Source organism: Phyllostomus hastatus, unplaced genomic scaffold (assembly GCF_019186645.2).
Source record: "Phyllostomus hastatus isolate PE091 unplaced genomic scaffold, TTU_PhHast_1.1 phas_contig_17, whole genome shotgun sequence".
Classification (NCBI taxonomy): Eukaryota; Metazoa; Chordata; class Mammalia; order Chiroptera; family Phyllostomidae; genus Phyllostomus; species Phyllostomus hastatus.
The window spans coordinates 13,760,587-13,784,146 of record NW_025333664.1 but is presented as its reverse complement, the minus strand read 5'-3'; the positions used below and the strand labels follow the sequence as shown (position 1 = coordinate 13,784,146).

Below are 23,560 nucleotides of genomic sequence, written 5' to 3'. Positions count from 1 at the left end.
AACTCACACAGCCAAGAAGATGACTCCTGATGACAATCTCATCGGTAGCCCAGAGTTGGAAATCTGATCTCTAAAACTTCAGATAAATGACTGGCAAGAGAATAAGGATAGGCCGTCTAGGGGTAGATGACTCTGCGTGGGAACGACTCCAGAAGAACAAATTTGACAACATGACCCTGACTTCCTTGAGGAAGAGGAAAATACACATAAAGAAACTACCGAAGGAAATCCACGTAAAGAAACCAGACCCACTCAGGCTCATACGGGACACATGAGACAGCAAAGAACCAAGTCCGAAAATATGCCTACCTTTTATAAAGCCACAGTGAACTCACAGAGAACTAAAATACTGTAGCAACCTAGAAAGCTGCTGTCCTGGAATTACAGATGTAGACTTTCCCTTTCTTCTTCTGCTGTAACGTAACCAACTTAAGAGTAACACATGAAACTACAATAGGAAAAAAACAAAAGACTGCTGAAGACAGGATTGCCATGAAGGCAGACTAAGAGATCTTGTGCCATGAGATAAAAGCCAAGGGTTATATTCTGAATTCTACAAAACTATGAAGTAATTAGATATAATTATCATCATTAATAACAGCCACAGCAACATTAGCCGCAGTTTAAGTGTGCAGCTCTGTGCCAGGCACTGTAATCATCACATTTAACTCTCACAATAATCCTATGAGGCAGTTTTGCTACTATTGTCCCCACTTCATACTTGGGGAGACAGCAACACCACCACCTAAGCCTGTACAAGTGAATAACTTGCTCAGTCACCAGCTGGTAAATGAGCTGAACTCAGATCTGTTTGACTCAAATCCGCACCCTTAATCAGTTTGCTGTGTGGCCTTCATATTGTACCCTGCATTTCAATGCGGCAGGACAGAAAGATTTTCCTAAGAACTTAAAAAAAGAAAGTTAAATAAGAGACACCAGTAAACTTAGAAAACCTATACCTCTGGTAGAAGATGAAAAAAGAAACTACAGGTATCCAAGTGATTTTGATGAATCAATGCACCAAGGTCTGGTTTGGATGGGTTCTCACAGCAGCTGGCCATTTAAGTGATGTGGTGGAACAGCATGAAATTTGGACTCAGGAGACAGGGCTGATACAATGAAACAATTGCCGCTACCACCCCCACCATCACACATGCCAACGATTAACACCACAGGCACAGAGGACTCAATGTTCTTTGACAAGACACCCCCAGCCCTCAGAGAGGAGTGAGATGCCCTTGGATCGGAGTGAGGCAGGGAATTAGCACAGCCTTGGGAGGAAGAAAAAAAAAATCAATAGCAATGTTATAGCTCGGCCATCAACCAGGGGGAAAAAATCCATAAATTAAGATAGTGTACTGCCAGCTATGACATAATAATGGTTTTATGAAATGAAATTATTAAAATGAAATTGTGCAGGATGATTGGAACATCAATTCTCATTTCCATCACTTGTTCAGTTTTGAGGGAGTGCTCTCGAAGAACACACAACTAAAATAAAAATCCAATTATTTGAGTTCTTTTAAAATTGTTTCTCACCCCTCTCACTTCTGAGCCAGACCCTTTGGCTAGGCCCTCACCCCTGGATGAGAGTATGGCATGGAATTAAACGGGAAGAAAACCAAACTGACAGCTGGAGAGGCAACGGGGCTCAAGAACAAAGGAAGTCCTGAGGACTAGTAAGTCTGAAGAAATCGGACATTATAAAATTTTCCATACCAAACACCAGTGTAGCAATTAACCCCTCTGTGCCAACTATATTTTGAACAGAAGCCCTAGGAGTTAATGAAGTTCACCAAACTGTAATTCTGAGTCACTGCCAAATATCAACAAGAAGCAGGTGGCACTCTGGAACACCTCTATGTGCTTTGTCTAGGGCAGTGAGAGGGGTGCAGTGGCATGTTCTGACTCAACAGGAAATGTTCTCACCAAGCCTAAAGGAAAATGGATGGCTTTCTCGTCTCCCAGCAATAACCAGCTGGCAAACATAAAGAGCGAAAAACTCCCGTTCACAATAGCCATAAACACATGAAATACTTAGGATTCAACTCAGTAAGAAGTATGAAGGACTTAGCAATATGACACCATGGGGCCATGCTGGTTTAGTCACCATCTCCCTAATATCTACAGAGGTTCTAGTCCAAGGTAGGCGCTTTGTAAATACTCACTCAAACAACAGTGCATATAAAAGACCTGAATAAATGTTCTTCAGCTTTGCAAAGACGTCAATCCTACTTTACTAAATGTGTAAAAACCAAAGTCCCAACAAATGGATATATGTATATATAGATAAAACACAGGTGGACAAGTGTGTGTGTGTTTATGTGTATGTGTGTGTGTATACACACATGCATACATATACATAAAGTTTTCATAGTGAAGGACCAAAATAGTAAAAAAGAGCTTAAAAAAATAATTATGAAGTTCATCTGCAATAATATATGAGCAAAAGGACAGAAATATTGATCAAAAGAATAGAAAGGTTAGAGATACACCCAATATATATAATATCTCAGTATATTTTATGGATAGTGTTTTAGATGAGTAGGGGAAAAGATGAACTATTTAATAAATAGAAAATTAGACACACTTGGAAATAAACTAAATTAGATGCCCATTATATACTATTTATCAAAATTATAGGATTGTGGACCAAAATGTTACAAACCCCCCCAAAACAATCCAATTAAAGATTATGAATTAACATGCACATTTAATTCTTTTATCTTCCTAAACCTCTAGTAAAATGATAGTAAAAGCATTTTTTTTAGTGTGTAATAACACCCTCCCCCAAATAAAACCACAAACAGAAGTCATAACAAAATTCTGGAGGCTGGAATACCAGCCAAATGGTATTTAATTTAAAGAAAGCAGAATCCCAAGTGAGCGACAACCTGATTTAATACTGCAGAATACTGCAGGATCCCCAAAGGGATCAGGTATTGGTGGCACCAGGTACTCCTGAAAACGGGGACGCAAAGAGTCTAAAAACCAGGGGAACTGGTTGAATATCAGCCTATAGATTACCCACCCCAGTCTCAGGGAGTTAAAACAAAAGACCTGTACCTCTCTCTACCCTAGGGGGTACCCATCGCAGTTAAAGATAGAAGTAGTAGCCTGAAAAAAGGGAAAAGACAGATACCGAGACCTTCCTACCTCTCTTCAACTTGCTTCCCCACAATCAGCTCCAGGGACAATCAAGTTCCCAGCCTTTAGGCTGGAGAGAGGAAGAGAAACACCCCAAAGTACTGAGACAGGAGATTCCCCAAGGACATGGTCCATCCAGAAGACTAGTGTTTACACAAGAAGAGTGAGGCCCAGAGCCGGCAAGCCTAGCCCACACACACAGAGCTTCCAATCAGCGGGACGGCACCCACCACGTGATGGCTCAGGCCAGGCGCTGAAGGGAAGCCTCCGATCTGAAACAGAGGCTCTGCTTACAGTACGGAGGGGCAAGGTGCTAACACACCAACCCTCGGCAAATAACACCACAAAGCCCAGACGAAATACAGAAAACAAAACAAATGAACAGAAAAACTTCCTGGAGGGCACTAGAGAGTTAAGGAAAATAGGCAGATTTTGGAGAGGAACAGAAACTTGTGATTTTGATCAAAGGAGAGGCCACAGTCATGGTGGCAGAGGTGCAGGGCAGCTGCCCATCTGATTAAAAGCTGCTGTCTTTCTAACCAGAGGCACAAGGGGAAGGGGTCTGCGGCAACCAGGACTGCCAGAGGGTGAGCAGACATCTCCACAAAAAAAAGACAGAGAGAGTGCACCCCAAACTCTGGCTGTAGACTCTACCTAAGTCTCTGGCCGACCTCTGACTCACACATGCTTAGGGCAGACTGGCCGCAGTCTGAGCTGAGACTGGAGCTGCCACCTACCAGAGACACTGACAGAATTTGCGCTTTGAGTCACGGCTCCTATAATGCCTCCCCAAAAACCCCATTGACGTTACCTACACAGCAATGCAACAGAATCCTGAGTCTCCACAACAAAATATTCACAATGTCCAGGGAAAAACCCACAATTACATAACATGAAGAAACAGGGAAAATGTGACCCATTCTCAAGGGGGAAAAATCAACAAATGTCAAATCCAAAATGTTTTAATTATCAGACATGAACTTCAAAACAGCTATTATAACTATGCTCAAGGAAGTAAAGGAATGAATGCAGTGAATGAAAACACAGGAAATCACAGCAGGGAAACATCAAACTAAGGAACAAATGAAAATCTCAGAGCTAAAATACAATCTCTATAAAGAGGAAAGTATTGGATGGCCTTAATAAGCATGAAGAACAGAGAAGAGTCAGAGAACTGAAAACAGATAAATCAAGACAAGAGAAAAGAAAAAGGACTGGGGGGGAAAAAAGAGGAAGATGACCTAAGGACCTGTGGGACAGTATCACAAGGTCAAACATACAGGTAATTGGGGTCCTAAAAAGAAACAGGCTGGAAGAAAAGGAAAAAAGAAATAGAAGAAATAGTGACCCAAATCCTCCCAAATTTGATAATGTTTGTTTACATATTCAAGAAGCTCAGTGAACTCTGCACAGGATGAATTCCACACATTATGGTCAAACTACTGAGAATCAAAAATCAAAACAGTATCTCACCAGATCGAGTAAATCGACACATTATATACAAAGAAATAGCAACTTAGGATCACAGAATTTCCCATCAAAAACCATGGGGGCCAAAACACAGTGGAATAACACTTTAAAGTGTTAAGAAAAAGAAAAGAGAAAGCCTCATAATATAAAAGACAGATATGAACAAACAAACAAAAATTTTGACTGGGAGAAAACTACAAGAAGAAAAAAAAAACCAAATCTACCATGATTAATTTCAGAAAGACAAAAAAAAAAAACAAACAAACACTGCATCTATGAAACACGAGTAACCATTTAAATGCCATAAGAATTAAAAATTTGAGAAGAAAATGGTCTAGAAAATTAAAAATATGCAAAGAAAAACTAAGGTTAAAATTTGGAAAAGAGAGTAAAAAAAATTCCATCAGAAGACATAGCAAAATATAATGAGATGGAAAATAAAGAGAAAATCGGGTTATCAATTCAGAAGTTCCACAAAGATAAAGCAAAACAAAACAAAATAATTGAAGATAAAATTCAAGAAAATTCCCCAGAGCTGAAGAAAATAGATTTCAGATGGGAAAAAACTACACAGTATCCAATTAGATCAATGCCATACAAAACAAACGAACAAACAAACAAACCCAGTTCACTTTAAACTTCACAGCACTGAGACAAAGAAGATGTATCAAAGCTTCTAAACAGGAAAAAGAAAGTCACATGTACGACTGGGAATAAGAAAAGCTTTGAACTTGTAGACAGCAAACCTGGAGATTAGACAACAATGGACTAATCCTTCAAAATTCTGTGGGAAAATGATTTCTAACTTAGAATCTCAAACCCAGCCCATTATTCAAGAATGAGAGTACACTACAAACATCTCAAAGTCTCAAAATTCACTTATCATTCACCCTTTCTCAGAAGTTCCTAGAAGAGGTGCATGGGATCCACCAAAAAGGAGACTTGATTCCAGTGGAAAGAAAAGAAACTGGTCAGCAGCGTGATGAAGGGAGGGACATCACAGGTGACAACGGTGTGCTAGGCAGGAAGGGCAACAGGACAGGGAGGAGCACGGCAGAGGTCCCAGCAGAGACGGCCTTGAGAGATGGAAATGATGCACTTGAATGCAACAAGGGGAAACCTATTAGACAACCAGGGAAAACTCCGGACCTAAAGTATAACCACTATACAGAAAAATAAGCAACTAAATAAAAAGATAATTTTTAGTTTCAGGGAAAATAAAAGTCCTGCAACAAAGAAATAACGGGATACTACATGACTAAGCTGAAATTTAGCATTTACATAGGTCCTACTAAACACTACACATTAATCTAATCCTAAGTACTATGTGGCACAGTGGGAAGATGGAGGACCGGAGGTGGCACACGGGTGTTTACGAGGGGCACTGAAAGATAAATACTCATCTTCCACAGTGAAAATCGACACCTAAAACTGAAAACATAAATAACTAAATCGTAACTACCATTATTTAGATATAGCTGTAAGTACCAAATGAAATAGATACAGAGTTGAAACTGTTTCTTGGAGTGGGAAAACTCGGGAGCCTAGGGGAGGTAAATTAGGAAATGCAATTTTTCATAAGTTTAATAGAATAATTTGGCTGCTTAAGTTATGCGCATGCATAACTTTAATGAAAATAAAAAACTGAAAAGTAATGATAATAATTAAGCCCAGAACAACTATGTTATATGCTATTGGGGTGAAGAAACCATAAAAAAACCCCAACTTCACAATATTTATATGATTGCAATGTTTAGATGAGAGAAGCCTTTTTAAGCATATTAATTTAAGCACTTAAATTTATTTAAATGCTGTTTTAAGACTGAGATATTTGACTACTATAAAATTTAAAACTTCTAAAAATAAAATAAACATACAAAAACCCACAACCATAAGCAAAAAGTCAAAAATAATACTGGGGAAGTATATGTACCATATTCTTAAGCAATGAAACAGTTCTTATAAATAAACAAAAAAGACAAAGAGCAACAGAAAGTGGAGAAAAAACATAGATACACAATTCACAAAAAAGGAAATATGAATAGATAATATATATGAAAAAATATTCACTCTCAATAATCTGAAATATAAACTAAAACAAGGGACCATAATTTAAATATCTTTCTACAGGGATTTTTAAAACACGTACCAAATGCTTTTAAAAATGTACATTAGAATTTATCCTAAGGAAATAACTGGAAATATTCACAATGGATATAACGAGATATTCAGAGTCTCCTGAAATGCTGAAAAGTTGAAAACACATTTTAAGACACAATGTCATGTAGTTCACCAAAACTGTGTTGTAGGAAAATAATTATAAAGAAAAATGTCATATTAAATAAAAATGTGACTTACAAAGTAGAATATAGAATATTTAAACAAATAAACAAAACTAAATATATGTATGAACAAAGAAAAAAAGACTGAAAAGATAAACACCGAAGTCTGCAGCTGGTGGTGTTGTATGCGCCCATATTTTCAAAAGAAACTGTAACACTTAAGTAATTTGAAAACAAAATAAGCAATAAATAATAAATAAAAATATCATAAAGGGAGCTAAATAAAGACACCTCTACTTAGTCAAAGTGTGTTAATTATACTGTTAGTCATTTTGGGGGCTTCTTTAGAAAAAAAAAACTGCCAATTAGGAGCTGTGTATAGTTTGAAGAGAAAGATGATATATTTATGAGAAGCAACTATTCCAGCCCTAGCTGGTGTAGCTCCATGGACTGAGCACCAGCTTGTGAACCAAATGGTGGCGGTTGAACTCGCCGTCAGGGCACACGCCTGGGTTGCAGGCCAGGTCCCCAGCAAGGGGCGCGCGAGAGACAACCATACATGATGTTTTTCTCCCTCTCTTTCTCCTTCCCTTCGCTCCTCTCTAAAAATAAATAAATAAAATCTTTTTTTTTTTTAAAGGCAAGTGTTCTGACAGTGGGTTCCTAATCCAAAGTGAATTATAAGATATGAAACTAATAGTTTTGATTTATTCATTACAACCTCCTCAAAGGAAACATAATTATGTCTTAATTCTTTACCTAAAAAGCCTAGGGCTCAGAGAAAATCTTTTATTGTGTAATCTGATTTCAGAGAATTATTTATGTAACATTAAATGTCAGCATATCCTATAGCTAAATTTGTTATTTAATACTTTCTATAGATTTACATGTTATAAGAGCAAACAGAATCTTCAAGGACTAAGAATATTTAAGACAACTAAGATGGCTATAACTTTATGAAAATAAAAATTTCCTTTAAACTTAACAATAACTAGGCTAAAAGTTTCTATGATCTTGAAAAGTCTTTTATCATTAAGAGTTTTTTAAAATCCATTTATCATCTTCAGATCATTGCTGTATCCCAGGGGCTGGAAATGTAAGGTAGAGCACGTAATGTATAATAAATGCAGTACCCACACAGAACCCAAGTAACGCTGTAGGCTTTTCACCTTCCTGAGTAATAGATTTAAGTTCAAGAAATTACGGGAGTGTGAACAAGAAAATAAATAGCTAGTGTATCATAATACCTTGGAGGGTTTGCTGGAAAAGGACATAAAGTAATCCCAAATTACTTTTCTGTGAGTTGTCAGACCATGCTCTTTTAGTAACCTGATACATAGGGAAGCTTTCCAAGAAGTATTTGTCTCATCATCAAGCAAAACAAAAAAAGTAAACACATTATTTTCTTAACCTTGTCTAATGATGTTTGAATTGTTTCTTCCAACTAGGGAGAATATAAATAAGCATGTAGAATATTTATTTTAAGCAAAGCAAGGGCTCTACATTATAGGCTATGAGATTCATGCTAGAGAGTTAAACTTGGATATACTCAGTCATATATTTAATTCTGAATTTTAGTGAATCTTTAAGAAAAGATTCCTTTTCTCCCTTTTTAAGTACTTTGTTGTTGTGAAAGCATGATCTCTGAATGAGTCACAAAGGCACCAAAGAAAAGGAGGTGCCCGCAGCACCAGGTACACGGCTTTGGCATGCATGTCTCACCTTCTCTGGATGAGATAATCTTCTAGGATATCAAGACAGCGCACCATCTGGGAGAAGATGAGTACTTTGTGGCCACCTGCAATCAGCTTAGGGAGCAGTTTATCAATCAGCACCAGCTTCCCTGCTGCCTGAATCATGGCCTGCAGCTGAAAGTCGGGGGCATCAGAGCTGTGGGTTTTCCGGAAATCTTCCAAAATTTTCTCCTCTGCCCCTGGGAGGAAAAAAAGAACAAAACTATTCCTTGAACGAACTACAAGGCTAAAAGCTGCTCTCTGCATTACAGAGAAATGAAGCGAATTCTTCGGTCCCAGACCCGCAGCCCTCCCACGAGGCAGCGCTGTGTGTGCGTCCCCAGTCAGTGCCCGCAGCAGACGGCTCTGCAGTGGCAACGGGCACTGTGCTCTCCTGGGAAGTCTCCCTAGGTAGAGAGCATCTGGGATACACGGCTGACTCGTGCAAATAAATAAACCTCCACAGAAAGTTGACAAAAAGACATATCCTTTAATGTCATAAAACTTAGCTATAAGCAAATAAAAGCCACGTATTGATTAAAATGTTACCAAAATATTTTACTGTAGGACAAAAAAGGTTCCAACATGTTATTAGTACAGGCAACTGCTCATTTATTCAGAGTTTTAATGTCACTGTGCCGTGACCATTTATCAATGAGGTGATGCACGTCCCTGTTCTGAAGTGGAAAGTGCGGGCTAAACCATGAGTAGGTTAGTGGTCAGCAGACTGAAGGGTAACATCCCTATCTTCTGACAGGCAGATGGGATAAAAACTCGGGGCTCTGTGTACACATACATAGTGAGACTGCTTAGGAAGATCCATCCATCTCTTTGAACCTCAGTTTAACACCCTGTATAAGGCGAGAACACATACATCCTAGCATTTCATGGAAACTCAATACCTAGGACCTCTGGTTATCATTAGCGTGTGGCAGAGCCCCACCGTAGGCCTGAGGTGCTCCCAGCTTCCCCTGCTCACCGTTGATCAGGTAGGGATGGTTGCAGCACTTTCTCAGCTCCATCATGGTGTTGATGAGATTGGGCATGTTGTGCTGATTTGCCCCCTTGGTCAGGAAGGAGAAGTTCTTCTCCAGGATGGCACGGTAGTACTTTTTCTGGATATTGGTGAGCTCTACTTCAATAATCGTCTCTTGCTTGGGGGCAAGGTTCTTTTCCACGTCATCTTTCAGCCGCCGAAGCATCATTGGTTTTAGGATAGACTGCAGTTTCTTCACCTGTCCAGGGAAATCCTGATTTAATGATTACCAGGGTATTCCAACCTTCACTGCAATCTCTTGGGCACAGTACTGTGGTAACAGACTAAATGAAAGACCGTGACTGATCCCTGAACATGAGGCTGAAAGGAAAAAGGGATCTGGTTTTCATTCACTTTTATTTACTCAGAAACTATGTGGCAACCTTATAAAGGAAAAATACAAAAGACAGTCCCTATTCTCTAGCACAGAGAAAACAAACCTCTCTCTCTCCCCAACATTCACACATATACAATTAACTGAGGAATATTTAAGCCATGTTAAGAGGCACAAGTGACATAAAGGGATGCAAGAACAAAATAAGAAGTAGAGGCCATCTGGGATGGGTGAAATGGATGAAGGTGGTCAAGAGTACAAATTCCCAGTTATAAACTAAGTGAGTCCTGAGCATGTCCAGCATGGTGACCACAGTTAATAACACTGTACTGTGTATTTGAAAGTTGCCGAGAATAGATCTTAAAAGTTCTCATCACTAGGAAGGAATTTTGTAACTATGTGTGGTGATGGATGTTAACTAGACTTACTGTGGTGATCATTTCATAATATATACACACACTGAATCATTATGATATACCTCTGAAACTACTAGGTCAATTATATCTCAAGGTGAAAAAGGTAGAGGTAATCTGGAAACAGTTCATTGTGCATCTTGTAAATAACGACAGCAGACACGTTTGGGGAGCGGTACACAGAAAGCTAGTGCTGTAGGAGGACTGTGACGTTCCATCATGCAGCTGTCACACCAGGGGCACTTGGAGCCTGACAGTAGTCTTTGCTCTGACTTCTCTGTTCTCCGAACAGCCCAGGCCTGGACAGCAGCTCTCCACTCACGGGTCTGCGCTGGCCAGGACACTTGCTCCCTTTCCCAAGAAGACAATGACAGAGAAGGGATTCAAGGATTCACAGTCACAGCACCCAAGTTAACCCTGAGCTAAAACATTATAGCAGTAAGACTAATCCTGGCGGGACAATAAAGTAAGGGCAAATGGAAGTGCAAAAGTTCAAGTTTCAAGTCATAAAGGTTTGCTCAAAAATTTTAAAAGGGGCAGATTCTGCACAATTAAGTTGTGAACTGTGCCAATGTTTCTGAAGACAGAGTGGTTTAGAAGAGTTACTTACTGGAGCAGGTTTTAAAACAATGATAAATATGCTTTAATTTGGAAGCAGATGCTTTCTAGAACTTTTATTTACTGTGACTTAAAATATAGACATTTATGTCATTTTTGTGGTTTTTCTTCTAACTAACCCCAATCTTAAATCTAACCCATTTATGAGACTTTCATTTTACCAACCAAGGTACTTAGGAATCTCATCCCCCAAATGGATACAGAATTACTGTGTAAGAACCCAAAGAGGAAAGACACAGCAAGATCATTGTTAAGGACAGGCACAAATGCCAGTCTGCCACATGCTGGGTCCAACGTCTGCCCTTCACTCGGTTCATACCTGGGATCATTTAGGGTATACTATGTGCCAGACACTGTGCTGGTCAATACAACAAACACAACTTTGGAGAAGATGTGGCCTTTTCCTCAAGGAGGTCATAGTCTAGGAAGAAGAAAAAATGCATACCACAAAATAAGTGCAATGGGAGAAAAGGATGCGCTTCTAATGGTCCAAAAATGGAGAGGGTTGGTGCTGGCTTTTGAAGGATCAATAGATACTGCACATGTTCAGATGTGGAATTCAGTTTGATTAGTCATTGCTCTCAAAGTCTGACTTGCCACAGAAGTAGAAACAAACAGATTGGAACCACAGAGTGTACCCTTGACATCTGTTAGTGAAATTCCCAAGCCTTCGCAGTCCCCAGATTCTCCGCCCCAACCCACTCTCACACCACTGAGAGATTAGTTAGCAGAACTAATTATATCGCTCCTGCAGTCAAAGCCTTGCACTGCTTCCCTAATACCTACTGAATTCTCCATCCTGTCTTTCCAGATCTTCCCACACCAGAACCCTAAACTGCTCTGCCCTCATACTCCAATCTTCCATCTTGTTTCCAGCTGACTCAGATGATTCACTACTCCCAAATAAATTCCACTTAATAAATAATAAATTTCAGTTTTTCCAATGTAAAGTAGTCACCATCTCTCTTCTCTCCTACTGGAAACTTAGCCACTCTTCCAAGTTTACTTTCAAATTGTAATCTCTTCATGGAGTCTTTCCTGATTCTCAGACAGAAGTGACCTATCTCTCCCACAAAGTCCCCAATTCTATTTTTTGTTCCTCTTGGGGCATTTAAACTTGTCTGGCTTATTTCTGTAATCCCTAGTAGAGATTTCTACCCACAGTAGATAGCTATTTGTTAATGTCAGTTGTTCTGAATCAGCTTTGAGTCCAATAAGCGAGGCACAGGACCAGATCTTTGAAAATTGTGGAAATTTAGTTGATATGGACAAAGCTGGACTTACCAACTACTCTAGTATATGATTGCCTTCTTTTCCTCACTGCTTATGAGTATTCTGTTGTACTAAAAAAATAAACCTGGGAGTTATGTTGCAGATTATGTAGGAGGAAGGATGACAAATGAGGGAAGCAGAAGAAAGCACCACAGTCCTAAAATCAGAGCTATGAGCACAATCATCAAACTAACATATGAGATCACTGATGGCTAGAGACCTGATATGTTAAGATAAGATATTTGAGATGCTGGTTCATTTCTCCTCGGGAGTAATACAAATTGCTAATAATCAGCTCACCCTCCTCAACATAAACAAACAAATACATCAACTAAAGGAAGTTAGAACTTGCTAACTCCTGGACCCACAGGGCTTGTTCTTTCCACATGGTGATGGTAATCATCACAATGAACCCTCAATCCTTCAGGTCCCAGTTTACCTGTTCCTCTGTTTTCAGATCTCCAAACTCCTCCAAGAAAGCAGTCTCTGAAGGAAACTGTGATGGCTCCAGAAAATTGAGCAAACTGAAGAGCTCCTCCACCGAGTTCTGCAAGGGCGTCCCAGTGAGCAGCACTTTGTGTTCCTGTGCAAAGGAACAGTACATGATGAGCAGCGGGGGCTCCCCATACAGTATGTGTTGGTGGGAAAATGCAGCCAGGGCATTCTATGCTCAGTGTGAGCAATTCTGCTTTGCTTTCATGAAAAGATGGAGTGTCAACATTTCATGGAGTACAGTCAAAAGAGAGATCAACTTTCCTTTCACATTACTAATTCCAGCAGCATTTCATGTTAATTAAACAACCATTCATTCATTCATTCATTCATTCATTATTGAGTGCCTTTCCACCACATATTGGCTGCTGTGCCAAAACAATGATGTTAAAAGGCCATCATCTCTGGTACCAGATCATTCAGGGACCTAAAAACAAACTAGAACACCTTACATTTCCAGGTCACAGATGACATGGTATTTAAGACTCCCCTAGGTCCCTTTGGAATCAATCTGTGGCCACCAGTTCATAACTAAAAAACATTTGGTTCCTACACTATCAGCTATGGAGGGCAAAAAGAAAACCTAGAGTAAACAGACTATGTACAAGTAAGCTACCTGCAGAATGGCTAAAGCAGGCTTCCTCCACAATGAAGAGAAGCAACCTCTGTTCATATAAAGAGCTTGCAATTCTCACCAGGGCCATAAGCTTGAGACCTTCCAGAAGTTTGCAGTTCCTATTCTTCAGTCTATGGGCTTCATCAATGATCACACAGCTCCAGTGAATCTTCTTCAGCTCTGGGCAGTCTGCCAGGATCATCTCAAATGTTGTGATGACGACATGGAACTTGAAGACTCCTGAAAGGGGGTTTCCCTGAGGATGATACAACAGCAGGCAAAGCTTTACACCACAGCTCTAGAATTCAGCTAAGGGGCACCAGCTGGACCAGAGGAGACAGCACTATAAATGCTAGGACCTAGGTGAGAAGCCGATAAGCACTGCTCTTCCTCCTTTGAGAAAAGAGACCGTAAGAATGAACCAGCTATTTAGACAAGAGACAGATCTCATTACATCGATGAAACAGAAGCAAGAGCGCACGTGCCCTCACAAAGGTGAGACAGATGAGCAGTGCAGAAGGCACAGCAAGGGAGGTTTTCATTTATTAATTGCCAAGATAAGGAAAGCAGATGGGTGTTGATTCACACATTCCCAGTCATGAGTCTGTCTAAACCATGCACAGCTTGAAAGCCCAAGGAACCTTCTTTGCTACTTTTCAGATATAATTAGTTTCAACTTTTAAACTTGGGGTCCAGTACACATTCAAAGTAATGATCTTGATTTGCCGGGGACCAGTGCTACCGGGCAGGGCACACCTTTGTCTTTCAGCCTGTCTCGGTGTTGCCATCACCCTTAAAGAGCAGAGCTGCATCGCGTTAGATAGAACACACTGTCAGTTCCTTCCAGGTGCCTCCTCTCACAGAAGCTCCTGGCTGGCTTTCCTCTGATTAGATTCATTTAATTTTCACCTCGATTAATTATAAAACCAAGTGCCCAAGACAAGCATGCGGGCATACTCGGTAAAGTTCTTATACTTAATAAAAGCTTTTTAAAAATTCTATTGTGCTTTTAACAACGGGAATACTGTTTTCTCTTTATCTTTCCCTGTCAGATGTTACCCACCTCTCCAACTTTCCTGGCTGGATGCCCATTCTCCATACCCAACTTTTCTGCTCACTTTTCTACACTGAGCACATAACAATACAGACAAAATTTTGTTATGTAAAAGCAATTTCATAAGCCAACCAAGAAGCCAAGTTTTCAGAGTCCTTAAAAAGAACCTCTGCAGTATCTCCGAGAGTGGCAAGCATGTCCTATAAATGTGTTTTCTCATAGATTGCACTACCAGGGAAGAATGAGAAGTCTGCCTCAGTAAAGACAAGAGTCAGTCAACAGCCTGAGGTACAAAGTGTTACAACTCCAGAAGACATAGGGGTGTCGCTGGCCTTTGTGCTTCGTGTAAGGCTCACCTGCGCGTCTCTGTACACCATTTCATACTGCTGGATCATCTGCCTGCTGATCTGGCTGCCGTGGTACACGATGGCGTTCATCTCTGTCCACGTCCGGAACTCCCGCTCCCAGTTAGTGATAGTGGAGAGAGGGGCGATGATGAGAAAAGGGCCGTGAACTCCTCTAAGGAATATTTCTGAAAGGAATGTGATGGACTGGATGGTCTTCCCTAGGCCCATCTCATCAGCCAAAATACAGTTTTTTCTGCAGAGTAAGAAGTAAATACAGGTGATTCATCATCAATGTAGAAAAGAGGCAGAGGTTGATTACAACTAAAAAGATACTTGGGAAGCACACCCCGACATGGAAGGTAGTCAGTAAAGGCATTATCAGTATTTTCCAGACATACAATTGAGGCAAATTTTTATTATTACCGTTCATGCCCTATTCTTCCAAAATGGAACTATAGCAAAACTTGTGAGAAAATACACTAAATGGGTCCATTTAAATATAATCTAAAAATACTAAACATTAAAATAATAGAGAACAAAAATATGCCTTAAACCAAAGCCAGTTTCTGTACTTAACAAACTTCCTGGAAACCAAAGCAAAATAACAAGATAAGTTACATGATTCCCATTGTTTATCCTTTGTGTTAACAAAGGTCAAACTTAACCCACATAATAAATTCCCAATCCGAGTAAAAATGTTGGTCTCTTCCAGTGATGCAGGGTCACAGACTGTCCAGAGCTGGGACATCTGAAAGGGCGTGGCCCCCATCCAGTCTCCCCCTCCACTGCACAGATGGCACCCTAAGACCTGGAAAGCCACACTGAGTGCTGTGCTCTCAGTGGCACTGTGACAGAGTAGCAGAAACTACACTGGAACACACATCTCCAGAGTCCCCTCTTGGTGTGCCTTCCATTACAACATGCTGTCTTTAAAATCAGTACTAGGGACATTCTAGAATGTTAAGAAAATTTCAACCAATCTTTCTCAAATTTCATCTGTTTCATCAAATTCTGATAGGAACTAAAGCATAAAGAGTACAATCTGAGAATTACGGTGCAAGTCCAGAACCTCTGTGACTCACAAGCGAGTAGCAGAGTTGAGGCTAAAATCCAGATCTATTACGCTTTAAAGCCGGTTTTGCTAAAGACTTGGAGATAGAAAGCACATTTAAAACACACTTTTGAGCATAACCTTAGGTAGAGCCTAACCTTTTGGATGCACTGACAAAGAAAAACAAAGAGCACAAAGTCAATGCTGTATAAAGACCGTTTCTTTTCGCCAGAGAAACGGTCTCGCCAGATAAAAATAAAGCCCTGGTACGACCGATGTGCGAGACTGCGGCCGAAACCACTGGCTGCGCTGCGCTCTCCCCGAGCTCTGCCGCTGCTACTCTGCGCTGGCCAGGGCTGCTGCCCACCTCCAGGTACAAGCGTTTGGTAAGAAATTCATACATGAAGAGAGGAACGGTTCTGGATCCTCACCTGTTATACCAGTTAAAAAGAAGCCAGTTCATTCCCTCCAGCTGGTACTCCCGGAGCTGATTACTGTTCTTATACTCTCGAGACTTCTCAAGTTTCTGCCAGGAGTCCGAAGCAGGCCGCTCCTAGTGGGAAAAAGCAGAGAGCACAATACGTAGAGAATGACCTTCCATAAGTATAACAAGATTGGGGAAGGTGGTAAATCCCAAGACACTGCCCTAAAGCTGGCTTCAAACTGCAGAGACTCTTTTCTGACGATCGTGCAGCCCTCCATTTTCTAGGCTTCACCGGATTAAACTAAGAACACCTCTCTAAAATTTGTAAGTAATCAATGAAGAACAGAAACAGATCCTCCTAATACCTTGCATTATATTGTTTTACTGAAACTCTTAGCTGTCACTCCCACCTACATTTTAATTTCCCCTCAATCTAACATTAGTCAAGTTTCTGGTTTCTATAGACAGAATTTCTATTTATTTCTTTGTGCCTGTGGTGTCAGCTCAGGAAAGTACAGTAGGTCAAATATTTTGATTAGTTTCTAGAGTCAGGAAATCACACAAAAAGTCTATATAATCAAAATTGCAAATTCCTTAAAGTCTCTGTAAATACAGTAACAGTCTCACTACTTTATCTTTCTGTATGAAACATCAGTTTCTACATATAACTGACAGATTACCACATGCTTAATTTCAGGGAGGACTTGAAGAGATTCGAATTCTTTAACTTTAGCAGGGTCCACGTCTTCCTCTAGCTCCCACGTGCTTTCTTCATAAGGCAGTGAGCACCACTTCACCAGATAATGCGTCACTTCCTGGTGGGAAACAGGAGAGAGACTTATGTGCTTCCCACTGGATTAAAGGAGTCGATCGCTCTCTGGCCAGCCCTTGGAAAACCACCCTACAGTACAACACTCGGATGCCATTAAAACAGAGACCGCATGTTAACAAACAAGTGAAATATGAGGTAAGAAGGGGAGATACTTTCGGAGAGTCAACACAACGAGACACCCACCTCGCCTGTTTCTGCATCCTTGGTGTGGGCCACCTCCAAGATGCGATCAACTTCTATGTAGTCTGGGTTGAACAAGTCTTCATCAGGCTAATGCAAACAGAGGAGAAGAGTTTACAAGTGGCCTCGTGCCCTCAATCCCACTTCCAGTGTTTTATTTCTAAGTGACCCCCTATTCTGGGCCCAATCAGGAAACACATGAAGTGGTTCACCTGAGAACAGAAGTCACCTCACAGACATTCTTCATGGTCCCTAAACCCTGAGTGCCATGGCTAAATTGAAAGGAACCAGCCACACCACAGGGGCTGCACCTCGGCCAGGGTGAGGCTTTCCTGTTGATCGCTGCAGTGCGTGCAAAAATCAGCACAAAGAGGGCACTCTTTGCTCACTGCTCCCTGTTCCAAAAAGCACCTGTGAAAACTCAGAATTACAGTTTCTTTTTCTTCTTAATACCAACAGCAATAACAGCCAACACTGGGAGAAGGCATGAGGGAGCTTCTGGGGCAGAGATAATGTTCTGTTTCCTGGTCCGGGCAGTGGTTACACAGGTGTGTTTATTCTGCGAAAATTCACTGAGCTGTATGTGCCCTTGGATTTATCTTTATGTACTTTATGCTTCAAAAAAGGGTACTTACAAAACAATAATAAACAGCACTTAGAAATACCTAATGTGTGTCTGGAGTTATGCTAAACACTTCCATTTAAGTCTCAAAACTATTTTATACAGTAGGTGCTATAATTACAGATGAGAAAACTGACTCAGAGAGGCTAAGGAACGTAACGAAGGTCACAGAGCTGCAAGGACCGGACAGGTCCTTCTTACCCAGAAGCCCGCCTCCTCGACTGCTGGAATGTTCTTATTGCCCTTTAAGCTGGAAGGCACCTTACGTGCTACCCAGTTTCATCTTCTACTCAATGCAGGAGTACTTTTTACAGCATTCCTGGCAAATCCATGCTCGGATTCATCTATTCCCACGTTCGAAAACAGACCTGACCCACTGCCAAGACAGTTTTACCTCTGCCTGTTCAGCAGTAGCAGCATGATCTTTATTGTTATTACTATTAAATTACAGTCTAACTTCTGTCCGGTAACTGTGACTCGCTGGTGTGAACTGCCTCCCCTACAGCAGCGGTAACCAAGTTGAGTCTCTCCTCTCTGGGTTGGCTCTTCAACAGTTTCCTCCCCATCTGGGTTAGATAACCGCAGGTGTCCAACTGTTCCTCAGGTGCCATGTTTCCAGATCCCTTAAGGGCACAGAGCTAACACATGTGGAACAGTGACTATGGGCCAGGCACCGGGCTAAGCACTTCTGTAAACACTGTGTCATTCAATCCTCCAAGGTATTCTGTGAGGTTGATACTCCTAGAAATTCTGGTTTTAGTATAGATGAGGCTACTGAGTCTGCAGGAGGCTCTGCAAGGCCACCCAGCCGCGCGCGCGCGTGTGTGTGCGCGCGCGCAGGGGGTCGTGCTCCACAGCCCAGGCTCCTAGCACCGAGCGCTCCTCCTTCCACCTTTGTTCTCAATCTCTCGGCTATGCCGCTCAGATTTGCAGCACCCCTCACTGAATCCTGGTACCCAAAAATAAACATAACACTTAGGAATGAAAACAGCAAAGGCACACCACGACTGTGCCACTGGTGCAGCGTAGGATTAATGTTTCTTTTTAAGCAGCTACACCCCACTCTCGACTCATAGTAAACTTGCAATTGCACTGGCAATAAATATCTTTTCTCCCCAGGACTGCTGTCCAGTTGTTCTCCCCACTCTAATTGTAGAAATCTTGAAATGCAAATGCATGACATTACATTTTATTGCCATTTTATTTCATTCATCCCGACCTGTCCAGGCAAACCTGAACTTTGATTTTGTTGTTTCTCCTGCCAGAGTTGGGTCTGCTTTACGGAAAGAATTTGGGTTTCAGTTAGAAGGCCTCCACCCCTGTGGAGCGTGGGAACTTGATGTCCCTTGAGCCGGAGTCTCCTTCGCATGGCTATCCTCTCCCCCGGCGACCTCATGAAGTGCCGGGGAATAATGGATATGAAGATGCTCTACCCAAAACTAAGTTACTATGTATTTTATAGGAATATCAATTATCCAAATCATTAATAAAAACATTAAATAGGTCAAGACCAAAGACAGTGTTACAGGAACTATGCCCCACTATCACTCCTTAATTTCGTGATGTCCCCAGTCTTCTCAAAGCCTTTCCTCCCCACAATAGTGCTGTTGCATTATTTCTTTAAGTCCTAACACAATTTCTTCTTCCTATTCCCAACCAAAGAAAACTCATTCCCTTGGGAATAAATCAGAAAACAGACATGTGGAGCTTTGTAGGCTATACTAAGGAACTTGGACTTTGTATCAGGGAAATGGGAAGTGCTGGAGGTTCTGGAACAGGGTAACGAACAGCAAATGGCAAACCCTCCTCACTTATCAGGGCCCAGCCAAACAATTACTGAGCACTGACCCTGTGCCTAGTGCTGGGGACAGAAACCGGAGGAAGACACGGGCCCTGTCCATCTCACGGGCTCCAAGTGGAAGATACAGACACGTTGTGAACAAGTCACTACACTGCAAATACGTGCTACAATAGGGGGGAGAAAAAATGTTCCAAGAAGAGAGGGAAAGTATCCAATGGGGTTTCGAGATGGTTTTCTAATTCTTGCCACCACCTTTCTTTCCCCAACTGTCTGCCAGAGAAACAATGCCATGGGAAAAAGCTCTTGCAGGTTGTGGGGCAACTACGGAGAGGACGGGGCCAAACACTAAGGCTAAAGAGGAAGAACCCCACACGGGGACGAGAAGAATGCTCACTGCCGTCATCCTACACTATTTTTGTCACTCGAGAAAAAGGAGTACGACATGAAGAATGAGCTGGTTAGTATGTGCAGCAATTTACTATTACTTGATGGCATGAGGTGCACACCTGAAGTCTAGTACTTACGACTACATTTTAAGAATAACTTCTACTGCTTCTTTTTGTCAAAAGTGATCAAAATAATACTGAAAAATTACACGTTAAAAAATAAAAAAATACCACAATCCCATCAGCCAGAGAAGAGACTTTGTCATTAATAATTATTTTCCAATATCATTTTTACTAGCTGCACAGTACTCCATCCTGTGAGATGTACATAATTTAACAATGATCTATTATTTAACTTTTTGTTTTCAAATTTTCATCAATATAAACAACTGTTTATCATTGTTTGATCTTTGCACAAAGACTTGATAGATTCCTTAAAATAAATGACAGAACTGCTGGGACGGAGGACGTGCAGATTCTGGGGTGTCAGCTGGCGCTCTGTTCTCCCCACAGGCCTCCTGATGCCCTGTGCCCACCCAGCGGTGTGTGAACAGCCCTCCCCCACACCCTCGCCAGCACGGGGTGATGCTTACTTTATAAGGGAAAGCTGCAAGGTTCCCATTTTAATCTATGTTTCCTTGACTACTAGATAAACTGACTACATTTTTGTATGGTTAATTTGTTCATTTTTTTCTATTTGGGGGGTTTTATATTTTTCTTAATTTGAAGAGTATTTCTTATTAAACTACCGGTCATATGCATATGTATGTGCAGGTGTAAAAATATGAATAGGAAGGTTCTCATACTAGGTAAAAAATGTATACTGTTATGTATGTATATGTGCATGTATATAATTAGAAAATTTGTATGCATAATGCATACCCCTATTTTCTAATTACTATGTATGTACGTATACATACACACACACACACAAAAATTAGGAAATATGTACACATACATAATATTTAAGATTTGTTTGTACTAGTTTCTAATGTATAGATACTGTAGATTTGTTTGGCATCTAAATCCACCATTAGATTTGCTATAGGCACATTATTCATAAATTCCCATTTTATATAAATTTATTTATTTTCTAGCATTTGGCTTTGTTTTTTTTATTTCTCACTTCAAACTTTAGGTCTTTTTGGAATTGCCTTTTGGGGGTGGGGGAGGATGAAAGAATTGTGTGCACATTCCCCCAGCCCTAGCTCTTTACTAGTATTCTGACCAAGTATTCTGCACACTCTTATGGGTTGTCAGTCTTTGCAAGATTTGCTCCTCATACCTTAGTGGATAATTTGTTTTCTTTGGCTTAAGTCTGGACTAGTTTTGCTACAAATCTAGTGCACACTTAGCAATTCAACTACAGCAACAGATCTGCTCAAAACTTCAATTTTAAGAAACTTACACCCACTATTTAATACTGCAAGAAAAGCGGTGCTCAAATTAGTCAGTAAACAATGCTTCACCTCAGTGAAAATGTGCTTCATCTGGGCTTGTTTATTCCTGAATCGCTTTATCTTCTGTGCAATGCGAGGGTCCTTTTCGAGCTCTTCCATTGTAGCCCATTTACAGTGTAAGTAGGAGCTGTCCAACAACACATAAATTGTGACATAAGCATAGAACTGGCGTATCACTAAACTTTAAAGTGTTTCAATACATGATAACCATCTAACACAGAAGCAACTGAGTGATCTCCTATGAAACTGCTGGAGACTGGGCCTAGAAGGGCTTTGCCCTAAAGGGCAGAAACAGAAGACCCAACGCAACAATTCCAAGCAATGGAGCACTCTGTGGCTTCTACAGAAATTGGCTCAGAGTCCTGGCCCAGTCGCCCAGTTGGTTAGAGCATCGTCTTAATAAGCCAAGGTTGCAGATTTGATCCCCAGTCAAGGCACATACAATGATCAAGCAGTGGCTGTGTAATACAAGTTAGTGAAAGTGGGCACGTAGCAGAGAACTAGAGAAAAATGAGGGGGAAAAGGTATAGGCTATAAGAATAGTGGTTCTCTACCCTGGGTGCAAATGAGAATGACACAGAGTTTTTTAAAAACACAATTTTGGGGACTACTCTTAGGGTCTGAGTCTACAGATCTTGAGGAGAACAAGGACTTCAGTTGTTTTAAAGTTCTTGGGTGGTTCTGTGTGCAGCCAAAGTTGAGCACTACCACCTAAGGTGAATTTGAGTCAACTAAATCCATGAGTCACGCCCTAGGGGCCATTCTGGGAAAATACGGATGATGCTGTGATAGGGAAAGTAAGTTTTATGCATATAAAATTTAAATACAAATAATATATTAAATAGACGTACAAATTTCTATACTTAACGTAGAATAGCTCCAAGTCGAATGGGGGTTCTCCTGGGTGAACCTGTAACCAAGAGCAAGTTAATCAACCCACGTACAGGTGATCCCTGCAGATCATCTTTACGTGCCCACAGAAAACAGGTAAATCAACACCTCAGCCTGGTTTTAATACAGATTTCTCAAGGATATGTTCATTTCACCAGGTCTTTTTCTAATAGCTATTGAGAAGGTTTATCAAGGCTGAATACACAGCTAGCAATAAGGTAAGAAAAAAAAAAAAGATCCTTCTGGTGTCCTTCCAAGGTCCAGGCTACAAGAGCATTCAGCTGATAAGCTCAAACTGGCCCAGGGCTCTGAGACCGATCAGGAGCAGAGCCTGGTGCAGAAGAAAGAATATGTATTATCTCTGGAGCCCCTCGACGACCGCCCTAACACATGACGGCATTCACTCTCAAAGAAAGAAAGGGTACTTTGATAAATACTGGAAGTGCGTAGTGCTCTGATTGGCACCCACATACTCGATTTCACTCAGGACCTTTCTCTAGAGGATCCCTACAACGGCCCTCGTGTATCTAAAGAAAAGGACCCCACAACGTTTACATCAGAAACTAAGGGATAAATATCTCTTGCTAGGATCACAGTGGAGGAAAAAAATCAGTTTGGGCCATTCTCAAACATTTGAAAATTTTATGTCCTAAAACCCTTCTGGGGGGTGTAAAGATAAGTATTGACTAGCCAGACAATGTTCATGCCTAGCTCTCACTCCAGCCAGGAATGACCATTCCGGGTCCTCTAACCAAATCTCTCTCCACAGAGGGTATCATCAGTGCTGGTGATGTAAAAGCCACCGACCTCCTGGACAGTCTTAGATGCCAGGATCTTCTCAATGATATTTGCGTCATCTTCTGGAGGCTCCTGGAGGTGGAAGTTAAAAAGAAAGAGAATCACTGGCACCACAGAATCCAAGAAATAATTCTGTTAAGAACCACTACAACAGATACTGCTGCATCAGAAGTTCACCTTTGAATACCAAGGCCTCCCTCCTGTTAGACCACAGAGTGATCAAAAGACAGAAAATCTTCTAACTTCTGGGCACGTCCTTACTCCCCCTACTCTCCAACACACACGCACTGAGAAGGTATTC

At 41.0% G+C, this 23,560-nt stretch overlaps 1 protein-coding gene across 2 annotated transcripts in view; it reads right to left on the bottom strand.

Moving 5' to 3' along the window:
• The window catches only part of CHD6 (chromodomain helicase DNA binding protein 6), a 168,535-nt gene that overhangs the window by 63,615 nt on the left and 81,360 nt on the right, over window positions 1–23,560 (bottom strand). For both annotated transcript variants that reach the window (XM_045833464.1, XM_045833463.1), the window contains exons 6-16: window positions 23,269–23,331; window positions 22,422–22,480; window positions 21,580–21,697; window positions 17,305–17,391; window positions 16,970–17,104; window positions 16,297–16,418; window positions 14,824–15,067; window positions 13,493–13,669; window positions 12,745–12,888; window positions 9,612–9,867; window positions 8,622–8,832 (exon numbers count right to left, since the gene is read on the bottom strand). In XM_045833464.1, the coding sequence (XP_045689420.1) occupies window positions 8,622–8,832; window positions 9,612–9,867; window positions 12,745–12,888; window positions 13,493–13,669; window positions 14,824–15,067; window positions 16,297–16,418; window positions 16,970–17,104; window positions 17,305–17,391; window positions 21,580–21,697; window positions 22,422–22,480; window positions 23,269–23,331 (1,616 nt within the window). The remainder of the gene's footprint in view (window positions 1–8,621; window positions 8,833–9,611; window positions 9,868–12,744; window positions 12,889–13,492; window positions 13,670–14,823; window positions 15,068–16,296; window positions 16,419–16,969; window positions 17,105–17,304; window positions 17,392–21,579; window positions 21,698–22,421; window positions 22,481–23,268; window positions 23,332–23,560) is intronic.